Source organism: Centropristis striata, chromosome 7 (assembly GCF_030273125.1).
Source record: "Centropristis striata isolate RG_2023a ecotype Rhode Island chromosome 7, C.striata_1.0, whole genome shotgun sequence".
In the NCBI taxonomy this organism is placed as follows: Eukaryota; Metazoa; Chordata; class Actinopteri; order Perciformes; family Serranidae; genus Centropristis; species Centropristis striata.
Window position 1 is genome coordinate 12378536 of NC_081523.1, and position 12985 is coordinate 12391520.

Genomic DNA, 12985 nt, shown 5'->3' on the forward strand with positions numbered 1-12985 from the left:
GATAATTAATTAAAATGAGAAGGACATACTCTTAGAAAAAACAAGCTACAAAGAACAAAGAGTCTCTTCCTCTATACCAACAACAACAAAGCTGATGATACAACATATCTTATACCTTTATATAATGCATGATAAAGGTTCATATAAATCTTCATAATGTGTTCTTATATAAAAGCAGTCATGAAACAGTGAAGGCATTTTATGACTTTACATGGTCAAATATCCCAGTGGCTAATCTCTCACTCTGCATGAAAGATAATAAGGTAAAATAATTATTCTGTTGTCATTTAAAACACCAACAGCCATAAGGAAGCTTTGTAGACACAGCATCAGAGAAGTATTGTTTGAATTATTGTCATTTTTGATGTAGTTCTTGTTCTATTCGGGATAATAAGTATAATATAAATGAGTGGAAGGGGAACTATCCCAGGTTATCTCAGGTTCCTCCTCAGAGCTGAACCCACCCACTGTGGTCAAAGGTTGTTTTTTTATCTTCTCTGTTATATGGCATCTTGCTTCGCGTTTCATTGAGGAGTTACTGTGAAAACCACAAGTCATGTCTACCACCGTAAAGAGCCTGAAAGTCACCTATAACCCTGTTAATAAGGACAACACTTTTACTAATGGAGACTATGTTTCAGGTAATGTCACGCTGGAAGTGGCCAAAGACTGCCAGATAGACTCCCTGTCAATTAAATTCAAGGGGAAAGCAGAAGTCCAGTGGACAGAGAACCACGGTAAAACTACTGTTGTTTACCACTCCAAGGAGAAGTACTTCAGCGTCAAACATTTCTTTATTCAGGACAAAGATCGCAGAGGTAAGTGTGTAAATTTACCATTAAAGAGATCCTGACATGTAAACAGTAAATGTTAATACAAGAAACAAATCATCTATTGTAACATGGAAAAGGTGGCCAGAAGTAATGGTTGGTGATATGGGTGCAAAATTACATTCAAAACTAATCAACTTTAAGCACCTTAAAGTGTTTCACTATTGTACAACATTACCACCATAAAATGGTATGGTCAAAAGGTCGAAAGATTTTTTAGATTAATTACTTTATTAATCCCACAATGGGGAAATTCAATCTCTGCATTTAACCCATTTTTTTTTTTACACACACAAGTGACCTTCCTTGAACTGACAACCCTTCGGTTTCAAGCTTGATTCCTAACCTCTACGTCAAGGACTATTACTTATTGCTTAGTTGATATGTTGCATACCACGGTAAAATTACCATAAAACTAACTACAGTATGTTTAGCATACTTAATTAAATATAGTACATATTATATTATACTGTACATTAAACTGTAAAATGCAAGAAAACAGTAGTGAAATCATTTCAGTGGGGCAAACTACAATAACGGGCCATGGTATGGTAGTTGGCATAATGGACATACTGAGGATGGTTTTTGTCCCGCCTTGTGGATGAATAAATAAATAAAAAAGACTGCTTGCTAACATTAATGTTACATGCAAACATCCAAAGCTCAACTTAAACCTCCCTTAAATAATAACATAAAAAGTTTAGCTTAATATAGCATTTAGCCTGCTATTATTTAAAGTTAAAAAACAAATGTTGTACATGATAAGAGCTGAATTTGTTAGAAAATTGATTAGTTGAATGATCACCAAGTGTTGTAATAACTGATTGGCTTAGTTTAAGTAATTCATGTGCCAAAAAAAAATGTTGTTGCTTTTTATGTGTCTAATGTGATTGTTAACTGAACTACAGAAACTGTGCTGGATGTTTTTGACTATTTACTGACAGTTTTTAGAGTTTAGAGCAAATATTTTATAGCTCATGTGACATGCGTATGTTAATTGCTTTTCATTAGTTTTTCTGATTTTTCTTCAGGAGATGACAGCCAAAATGGACAAAGATGTACGTATTTTCACAGTTCTGTCTCAGCCCCCTCATCCAAAGGGCGAGTTCAAACCTGTAAGAGTTGTGAAATAAACAAAAGAGTCAACACATTATTCTTTTGCTTTCCAGACTGCAGTGTTGTTGCCCCAGGATGCCATGTGTACCCATTCACCTTTCAGATCCCTCACCAGTAAGTTATCATTCTTTTAATAGATACATAATGAGATGGATAGTCCCCAGACAACAAAATGCAGTGCAATGTATATTACCTTCTGCAAACATCTTAATAGAATGATCTCAGAGTCTTGATTCATTTGACTGCTTAAAAGTGCAATGCATAGAAACTGAGATTGAACTTCTCATGTTCTCATGTTTGTCTGCTCTTCAGGAATATTCCGTCCTCCTTCAAAGACCATTATGGTAAAATTGTGTACCTGCTGGAAGCCCAGCTGAGCCGATCAATGAGAATGAACACGAAAGATTCAACTAAGATCAACTTTGTGGCAAAGCCAGACCTGAACAGTGACCGTACACTAATGGTTTGTTCTGAGTTATATCTTCATACCAACACAGACATAAATCTACATGCAGTGAATGATGTAAATCCTGCCCCTTCTGTAGCTGAAAGGAAGTGTATTGAACTATGAGCTTGAACTCCGACTGCCTCCAGGATATACACAGTCGGCCATAAAGTTGGAATAAAATATTTTTTATGACCTCTTTCCATGACATGATTGTGACAATGTGATTTGTTAGTGACAGATAAAGTATATATCTTCTCAAAACTTTATTAACTGTGTCTGAAAACAAAATTATGTGTATTTGACTTAGTATTTGCATTCAGAAAACCACCACTACATAAGCCAAGCATGTGTGTGTGTGTGTGTGTGTTCTTGATAAAGATATGATCCAATGGTTAGCAGCTTATGTTGCTGCCTTCTGAATGCAAATAGAATAAAAGTAATTTTTTAAGTGTATTGCATTGATTAATCTGGTCTTCTTTCAGACACCGCAGCATGAAACCAAGGATAAGAAAATGAATGTTTTCACCTCAGGAACTGTATCCATGGATGTGAATCTTGAAAAAGCAGGTTTCTTCCAAGGTCAGAGCCCTAAAAGTAACAATAACACTTGTTTGTCTCATGTCAGCAGCTGTTTTGACATTTCTTGTCTGTTTTTTTTTCAGGTGAGGGATTAAAGGTTACGGCGTACATTCAGAACAAGTCGTCTCGTGAGATCAAGCCAAAGTACTGTGTGTACAGCAAACACAGCTTCTTTGCTGAAGGGAAGAGAAGACTCAATACTAATGACATCTTTAAAGAGGTGGGAGAGCCAATCCCTCCTTCTGCTTCCCAAAATGTCACGAGAATCCTCCAGATCCCTCATGATCTGGAGCCCTCCATCCTCAACTGCGGTATCATCACAGCAGAGTACAGACTCAGGGTAAGCATCTGCAGTATGCGGCAACAGAGAAGTTTGTGCTTATTATGTGACTCTGTACAAAAAGTTTGACATCAACATCATATTTTCCACAGGTCTACCTGGATGTTAAATATGCTTCTGACCCAGAGATCAAATTTCCCATCGTCATCCTGCCGGCCTCTCAGGTTTCTGCCACGGCACCTCCACCTGCTGCCTCTGACTTTGGATTTGAACCATTTGGGAGCACCAACCCTCCAGCCTGGGGCATTGCACCACCACAGCCACCAACAGCACCCCAAGCTTTTGATGTTCCACCTCCCTACGGAGCATATGGAATGTATCCTTCTCTGACAGACTTTGGCAAGAAGTAGTATTAGTGACAAGAATGTGAAAATAAAGTTGTCTCTCCCTCTTTCTTATAACTCTGGCTTCTCTGTACTGGGGACCTCTCGTTCTCTCGTTCTCTCTCTCTATCTCTCTCTCTCTCTCTCTCTCTCTCTCTCTGACTTCAGTGCTTTATGTCACATGTTGGATCTGGATCTATAAACTGCAGGAGTTTCAGTATTTTTTTTCTAACCTGTCAGGATAAAGTGCAGTATTTCATAGCTAATCATGTCAGTCGTGTATGTGCCATACTAAGAAGTTCTTCAGTAATCTTTTTAATGTATCATGTACCATATGTACTAAATGACCACTGTAGCCTATATCATTTTGAACATTTGATTATGATTTGAAGTCTACAATTTGCCTATTTTTTGTGGTATGCAGCATTGTCAATAAACTAATGAACTGATGTGCTGACCTTTGAGTAACTAAAGTTAATTAATTAAGACTCCATCAACGAGAAAGAGAAAAACAAATGACACCCCAAATACCATTCAATAAGTTGGTTCAATGAGGTAAGCAGTAGTGGCACCATTAGGCCTAATGAATATTATAGTATACCACTGCAGAAGAAGAGGCTGCAACAAGATAAAAAGAGCAAATATGGATATGTAAGAAAACTGGATGGAAATCTGACATTCAGCTTGATGTATCCACCATGCCTCTCTCTCTCTCTCTCTCTCTCTCTCTCTCTGACCACAAAAGCTAAAGTTTTAGTTAGAAGCTGCAGTAACTTGAAATCAGCCAGCACAAACCCAGGCAGCAGGGGTCACAGTTTACCAACCTGCGTGTGACTCCCTGGTCTAATTTGTATGTATGTAAGTATGTATGTATGTATGTATGTATGTATGTATATATATATATTTCAAGACATTTTAGAAATAGCAGAGTTCCCATTCAGGTGTTTTATGTTTACATTGAAAGTACGTATAATAAGTATAAAAGAGGTGTGGATGCTTCAGAAGCCACCATTTCCATATTAAACATACTTTTATAAGTTTTTCGTAATTTTCATTTTTTTTGAGAAACTGAATTTTAGGTCTTCATTAAATGTAAGCCATCATCATCATTGTAATTAGAAGAAATTAGATAAATTAAGACATGAAATGTTGCATTCTGTGTGTAATGGATCTATATAATGTCTTATTTCCACTTTTTTAATTGAACCACTGACATAAATTAACTTTTCTATGATATTCTAATTTATTGAAGTGCACCTGTATGAGCTACACACCTAAACATGATCACTTCTAAGGGAACACAAACTGCGCTGTCTCAGGCCTGAGGGAAAGAGGAAAGCTACAGTGGAGCAAAACATAATGGCTACCTGCCTTCTTATAACTATGTAAATTTAACAAAAACCACATCCTCGCCATTATTGAAAAATAAATTCTACCAGGTCAAATTCAGTGGCTGAGTCAGATGAGTTGTATTCACGTCACAGCAGATAAAGAACTAGAAACTAGAAAAACAGGAACCTGGCTCAAGACTGGGACACACCTTGAATACAGTGTATGTGACACACCTACCAGGATCTCTTGAGGTGGTGTTTCTTCTTTCTGTTCCAGCTTGGATTACGCTTTACTTTTTACTTGACTGATAAAGATTTCGCGCATCATGTCGACAACCGTAAAGAGCCTGAAAGTCACCTACAACCCTATAAATGCGAAAAACACGTTTACCAATGGAGACTGCATTTCGGGTTATGTCACGCTGGAAGTGGCCAAAGACTGCCAGATAGACACCCTGTACATTAAATTCAAGGGGAAAGCAGAAGTCAGGTGGACCGAGAAACACGGTGAACGTACGGTTGTTTACCACTCCAAGGACAAATACTTCAGCTACAGGCAATACTTTATCCGCGACAAAGATCACAAAGGTAAGTGCGTAAATTAAAAGAACTAAATGATGAAGACTTGAACGCGGATTGGCTGGTTTGCAGAACTGGTCCTGCAGCTCTGTGGCAGTGATGAAATATGTTTTACTTCAGTAAAAGCACTCATACCTCACTGTGAAAATACTCAATCAAATCAAATCAAATCAAATAGTCTTTATTGTCATTATATAGTTCACTGTACAACGAAATTGAAAGTGCCACTGCATAAGGTGCATAGTTTTGACAATCATAACACAAAACAACATGAGTAAAAACATTTTAAAAAATACCGAGCTTAACAAGGACAAAAACAAGAACAAGGACATGTGATGTAATAAATAAGTATAAAAATAAAAAAATGGCTACTTAAAATGCTATAATTTATAGATGAGGTAAATTGAGTGTTTTGCACATATCAATTGTATTGCACATGTCCGTTTTATTGCACCTTTTAATTAATTTATCCTGTGTGGGTGTTGAGAGTTCTGAGTGTTGAGAGTTCTGACAGCCCAGGGAATAAAGACTACTCCTCTAAGTCTTTAAAACTAGTAAAACTTACTTGAGTAAAAGTAAAATTATCATTATTATAATGTACTTAAGTATCAAAAGCTAAATCACTCATTATGCAGAATGGCTGGAGGCTAAACATTTTATTAAGCAGTCCTGTGCAAAAGTTTTAGGCGGGTGTAAAAAAATGCAGAGAAGAATTGATGCTGGTTTGAGGGTAAAGGGTGGTCACACAAATAAATAAATAAGCCATAATTTGATTTAAAATGTTCTTCTGTTCACTCATGTTTAATTTTGTTAGTTGAAATAAATAAACTATCCACATTTCTTTTTTATGATGTTCTAATATTGGAATGCAGGGCCATTGTTACACCTAAAAAAAGGGCCCTGCATTCCAATATGAGAACATTTGAGTGTTTTTTTATAGGTAAAAGTACCTCTACACCTCACTCAAATCTCATTTCATTGTTAGGACTTAAAGTTTGCAACCTGCTGACTCCAATTAGCTCTTAATGGAGTCTTAGCTAAAGGGTTCACTTACTTTTTATTATATAAAAAAAAACATGAAATATTATAATTGTTTGCATGGTATTAGGTCAAGCATGTTGTGTTTGTCTATAATCGGGACTTAGATGTATGCCGATCACATTCTGTTTACAAAACAATACATTTGGATGACAAAACTGTAAAACGCGAACACCATATGATCATATTGTCAAAGTACAACTCCATGAGATGTCAACGATTATGAAGTGATGCAAGCTGAACTGATCAGTTTAGTAGATAAATCGATTTTTCAGGGAATTAATCACGGGCTGGTTTCATAATTGCTTCTTTGTTAAGGGCGTAAACTCTCTGCCTCCAGGGCCTGGAGTCCAGGCTCTCAGTTGTGAGGATTTGTTGCACATATTTGTCTCATGTGATTGTAAACGGAACTTCTTTGGGGTTAGGGTACTTTTACGAATTTTGTACTGTGGTTTTTCTTCAGATGGTAACAAGACAACACTACTGAGAAAGGAGAATGGAGAAACATGTAAGTAGTTGGTAAATCTGTCTAAAGATTTCCATTTAGGTGCGTGGGAAGTGAACAAATATTTGAACATGTTCTTTCATATAATTTCTTGTTGCTTTCCAGACAGCAGTGTTATTGCCCCAGGACGCCATGTTTACCCATTCACCTTTCAGATCCCTCACCAGTAAGTAATCATTCTTAATAGTTACAAAATGAGTTAGACCAGACCTGGACATTAGGTGGCCCAGGGGCCACATCCGCCCGTTGGCTGTCCCTGTCCGGCCCTCTTGAGCTTTCTACAATTAGAAATTAATACAACCACAGTGCTTTTATTTTGAAGGACGATTTACATGTGTGCGTCCATGCGCATCTGCACAGATATGCTTTCAACAAAAAACACCAAGTTACTAGCCTGGCTAACACCAGACCAAATCTCATTGGAGATTAGGTCTGGACACCTTCAATGCATTTCTCCGTAGAGGAGGTGTGGTTTACGATCCTCCGGAGCCGTTTATTGGGCGCTTAGAATGTCTATCAAAGCGTCTGTAGGTAGCTCTTAGCCAATCAGATCAGTTATACCAGATGACGTAGTAGAGCAACAGAGATGGATGTTTGTTGTGTGTGTGTCTGTGAGAGAGTGTTGCTGCTGCTTTGCTTCTCCAGTTCTCGCTTTCTGCAAGATTATTTATTTTCACGCTTTATTCCCCCTCATGTCATTCAGCCACACACATCCACTGATTTTATGGGCAACAAACAAGCTGCTGCGGGTCTCTGGGGGCTCCGCTGTCCCCCGATTCGGAGCGAGATCACCGGCGGTGACCGGCGGTCTCACCGGCTCGGCGCAACGAGCCGCAGAAACCGCCCGTGCGGCGCTAATAGCCCCACTACCGGTGATCTGGCTCCGAGCCGGGGGACAGCGGAGCTGCCGAGAGACCTTTCGCCTTTCAACTTTCACTCTAAACTATTTAAAACACCATCTACAGCTAAAGAGAGTTTCGCGTCTGCAGCAGCCATGTTGGATCCGGAAAGCTTCCAAGTGCCGAGTAGTACGCGTCATCGTCTCACCGTCCCTCCCCGCTCTGTGATTGGATCCCTAAAACAGGGCTAGCGAAATCGCCTAGTTGCCAGACTGCCTGGAGGTTCGAAATCAAATTCGAGCGCGCAAGGCAGTCTGGGTATACCCAGGCTACCAAGTTACCTTGTAAAAGACACAAATTGCTTTTTGCAAGTTAATAAATTGCTGCTTTGTTGCATAACATTCATGCTATTTATTGTTTTTGTGGTTTGAATGTATATGTTGTGTTTAAAATAAATGGGAAATAGAGATAACGATTGGAGTTTTTACTATGTTTTACTGCTGTATTTAACTTACTCCACATTAACATATTCTTATCATAATATGTATTCTTACCAGTAGCAGCTCAAACCCAAATAATTACTGCATTTTTTAGAGCGATGAAGTTCATATTGAGCAGGATTAACTTCAGAGTTTTGGTAAGGCCCTCCGCAACCTTTACACTATCACATGTGGCCCCTTGGGAAAATTAATTGCCCATCCCTGGGTTAGATAGACCCTTATAGTCCCTCAGACATAGTTTTTAAACGATAAAAATATGGAACTTGTGTGTTATCTTCTGAAAACATCTCAGTAGATCGTCCTCAGGTTTTGCAACGGAAGTTTATTTACATAGAATAGGTTTCATTATATAATTTGGGAAAATAAAATGTTTAAGTAACGTAAAGACCAACTGTGAAGTCTATATTTATTTACCTACAAGCTTTTTTGTTTGTGCAATGCATAGAAAATGTCCAGTCAGCTCATCATGTCTGTCTGCTCTTGTGCTTCAGGAATATTCCCTCGTCCTTGAAGGGCCATTATGGTAAAATCGTGTACCTGCTGGAAGCAAAGCTGGGCAGATCAATGAGGATAGACAAGACAGATTCAACCCTAATCAACTTTGAGGCAAAGCCAGACCCGAACAGCTACCCTGGACTAATGGTTTGTTCTGAGTTACATCATTCATGTTCTTGTTGTTTTCACAGAGACAAAACTCTACATGCGTTGGCGATGGCAGTTGAATGATGAAACCCTTCTTGTTATCAAAAGGAAGTGGATTGAGAAATGTGCATCGTCTACCTCCAAGATATGTTTGGTATTTGTATGTTGAAACCAGCTCTGTATGAGCCAAGCTTTATAACTTTAAATAACATATTCATTGTCACTGGTGAATCATCACTTTTATACCATGTACTGAGGTTGAAATGTTTTTTTTGTGTCCGTGGTAGAGATACTCCAATAGCACAGCTTTTTGTTGTGCCAGCTGGCAGTGGATGTGGACATTTAAGACACCAGGAAAAAAAGTAAAAGGTGTTTTTTTCTTTTTGTATTAATCAACCCAGTCTTCTTCTTTCAGACACCGCAGCACGGGACTAAGAATAAGAAAATGAATGCTTTCACCTCAGGATCTGTATCCATGGATGTGAATCTTGAAAAATCAGGCTTCACCCAAGGTGAGAGCTGTCAAAGTAACAATATCACATGTTAGTCTTGTGCAAGAGTTGTTTTGACATTTCTTGTCTGTTTTTAAGGAGAGGGAATAAAGGTTCTGCTCAGCATTCAGAACAAGTCGTCTCGGGAGATCAAGCCCAAGTACTGTGTGTCCAGAAAGATCAGCTTCTTTGCAAGAGGGAAGAGAAGACTTAATACTTCAGACCTGTTTAAAGAGGAGGGAGAGCCCATCCCTCCTTCTTCTAACAAAAATGTCACACAAGTCCTCCCGATCCCTCATGACGTGGAGCCCACCATCCTCAACTGCAGTATCATCAAAAGGGAGTACAGACTCAAGGTAAGCATCTACAGTATGTGGCAGCAGTATAGAGAGAGAACAAAATTACATATTTTTGTAGGCCAACCCAGGAGTAGCATCGCCATGGGGTCTATTGAGAATTTGCATATGGGATTTTTGCATTGGATTTTGGATCATTGGAGAAAATAAGCTCTGTGGCAAACATTTGTTTCTGAAGCGTACGCATTTTGTTCAGCAGGATAATCTTCACAAATGAACACAACTTTTGTTATGTTTCAATCATTAATGCAGCCAACAAAAGTAAAATACTCGTGTTATGCTATAGAGAATTACACCACTGTCACATAACTTCTACGTCACTCCTTTTATGCTGCCGACAGTCTACTGTTTTGACAAGCTAGCGAAATCGTAGCCTAAAAAATTGCTTGTGGACTAATGAGAGAGTTCCCGTCCGTGTCCGGCGTGATGACGTTTAATGTCCCCGACAACCATTGTAGTCTCAGTTAGCCACTTGTTAGCAACCACCTTTTTAGGGACACGTAAAAACGCCAAAATTCACTAACATATTTTATGTCGTACAACAAAATGTGAACATCTCTTAAGCTTGTGTTAACCACAGACCTTATTTCAGGCATCTAAGCAAAAGGCCATTAAATCCCTGGAGGTTCAACCCTATGTCGCTAAAATGTTAACTTACTACCAGGTTTAAGGACTCATTCCTGTGGCGCCCTATTGTAGGGATATTTATTGATTCAATAAACATGTCACAACAAAAGTCATGTCAATTAATTCTGTATAGTCCAAAATCACGGTGCATCGTACTTAGGGATGGGTACCGAATTCGGTACTTTTATAGGTACCGACCGAATTCCGTCGGTACTACCGAGTACCAATTCATGTAAAATTAAACGGTACGGTATGTTTCGGTACCTAAACGGCGTTAACTTTAAACTGATCATTGATTTCAACCTGTTTTCATTTGACGTCTTTGATTAACAAGTGTGCTGACGATCGCATTATTTTTTATTTACCTCCTCGTCTGGTCCTGTCTGCTCACTGCGGCCACTAGCTGCTGCCCTCTTCCACCCCGGCGCAGAGACGAACAGCCCAGCTCTCGGCCTGCTAGCCGCCAGCTGCTATCTCTCCAATGTCTCTACCCGGGCTTGGCCTTCGTCTGCCTCCAGATTGCACCTTCCTTACTCCGTTTGCTCTCTCCATTCTTCTGTAGATCAGTCATTAACTCTATCACTATCTTTGGTCCTCCGCTAATACTCCGCTCTCAGGAGAACTCAGGAATATTACCTGCCACTTTACTCCAAACTGCCTCGTTGAAATTAAATCCCTCAGACTCCTGCGTCATCCTCGATATGTGCACAGAGCAGCCCGACTCAACTTTGTTTATTCCAATCATGCCATGCCCACAATACTGTCTGACCGCACAGCTACGATATCATCACAATCACACGTGCACTTGCAACCTTTTTTTTTTTCCTCCTCCGTGCACTTGCAACCTTTTTTTTTTCTCTCCTCTGTGCACTTGCAACCTGAGCGCGCTCCTCTGCATTCTTTGATAACGCTGCAACCTTCATGTTACAAAATGCACATTCACTCAACAATAAAACACTGCTCATCCTGGATTTTATATTGTTTTGATATATTTTTAAAAGTTTATATTTTGAGAAATAAATATGTTGAATTGAAAAAAATTGATTTTATTATTCAACAAATTAACATTTATTACCACATAAACAAATGCAAAAGTACCGAAAATTGGTACAGTTGAGTAACGATACCGATTCCCAGGTACCGGGTATCAGTACCGTATCGGTTCAAATTTGAAAGGTACCCATCCCTAATCGTACTGCACTATCTATCTTACACACTCAATTTGGAAAAGAAACTCTGTATAGTCAATAGGTAATCCAACAAAGGAAAAACATTTATTCTGGTGATTAAATAAAATCCAACAATACAACATTGTCAATATTTTCCACAGGCCTACCTGGATGTCAAATATGCTTCAGACCCAGAGGTCAAATTTCACATCATCATCCTGCCGACCTGTCAGGTTTCTTCCATGGCACCTCCACCTGTTGCATCTGACTTTGGATTGCAACCATTTGGGAGCACCAACCCACCAGCCTGGGGCATGGGACCACCACAGCCACAGAGCACCAACCCACCAGCCTGGGGCTTTGGACCACCACAGCCACAGAGCACCAACCCACCAGCCTGGGGCACTGCACCACCACAGCCACAGAGCACCAATCCACCAGCCTGGGGCACTGCACCACCAATGCCACAGAGCACCAACCCACCAGCCTGGGGCACTGCACCACCAATGCCACAGAGCACCAACCCACCAGCCTGGGGCACTGCACCACCAATGCCACAGAGCACCAACCCACCAGCCTGGGGCACTGCACCACCACAGCCACAGAGCACCAACCCACCAGCCTGGGGCACTGCACCACCACAGCCACCAACAGCACCCAACGCTTTTGATCCCCCACCTCCCTACGGAACACATGGACTGTACCCTCCTGTTCCAAATTTCTCCAGTACTGAGAAAAAGTAATTCCACATCATCCAGTCAGAGGCCTCTTTCTCCCTCTCTCTTTCTCTTAACTCATTCTCCTATCCGTGTGAATGATGTAATCTGGTTTTGCTTCTTGACTGCGTGTGTGGCCTGTCCTTCGCATTGTATTGTGCTGTACTTCTTGCTAATGCGTGTACCGATGCAAGCGCTACTGTATCGATACAGCAGCAAATGCTCTGATGGCAGTTTTGAAAAAGAAGGGCATAGTAAAGCCAATAGGTGGCAGCAAAGGCCAACCCACATTATACAAACAGCGCTTTTCTTATATTCTCATTATTTGCATTTCTGCAGGCCTTTAAGTTGTGCAATCACTGTTACAGAGAATAACGAACAACAGGTGTTGTGCTGAGTTCTGTGAATGACATTCATCATTCAGAATCAATATGTATTGTGATTTGAATTATATATAACGGCCTCTGTATCGTGATAACACAATATCATGAGGTTGTTGGCCTGAAACAGTTTGAATCCTATTTGAGTTTCATATATGTTCACATGTTATGAAATA

General features: G+C 39.8%; 2 protein-coding genes across 2 annotated transcripts; both read left to right on the top strand.

Moving 5' to 3' along the window:
* The first annotated feature begins 556 nt into the window (after positions 1-556).
* LOC131974311 (arrestin domain-containing protein 3-like) lies at positions 557-3663 on the top strand. The gene is made up of 6 exons (XM_059336569.1): positions 557-822; positions 1971-2060; positions 2259-2409; positions 2877-2973; positions 3057-3313; positions 3406-3663. The coding sequence occupies exons 1-6, from the start codon at positions 557-559 to the stop codon at positions 3661-3663; spliced, it is 1119 nt and encodes a 372-aa protein (XP_059192552.1).
* Positions 3664-5247: 1584 nt separating this feature from the next.
* LOC131974407 (arrestin domain-containing protein 3-like) lies at positions 5248-12456 on the top strand. The gene is made up of 8 exons (XM_059336697.1): positions 5248-5555; positions 6036-6050; positions 7048-7092; positions 7195-7255; positions 8920-9070; positions 9486-9582; positions 9661-9917; positions 11875-12456. The coding sequence occupies exons 1-8, from the start codon at positions 5294-5296 to the stop codon at positions 12454-12456; spliced, it is 1470 nt and encodes a 489-aa protein (XP_059192680.1). The 5' UTR covers positions 5248-5293.
* Positions 12457-12985: the final 529 nt, after the last annotated feature.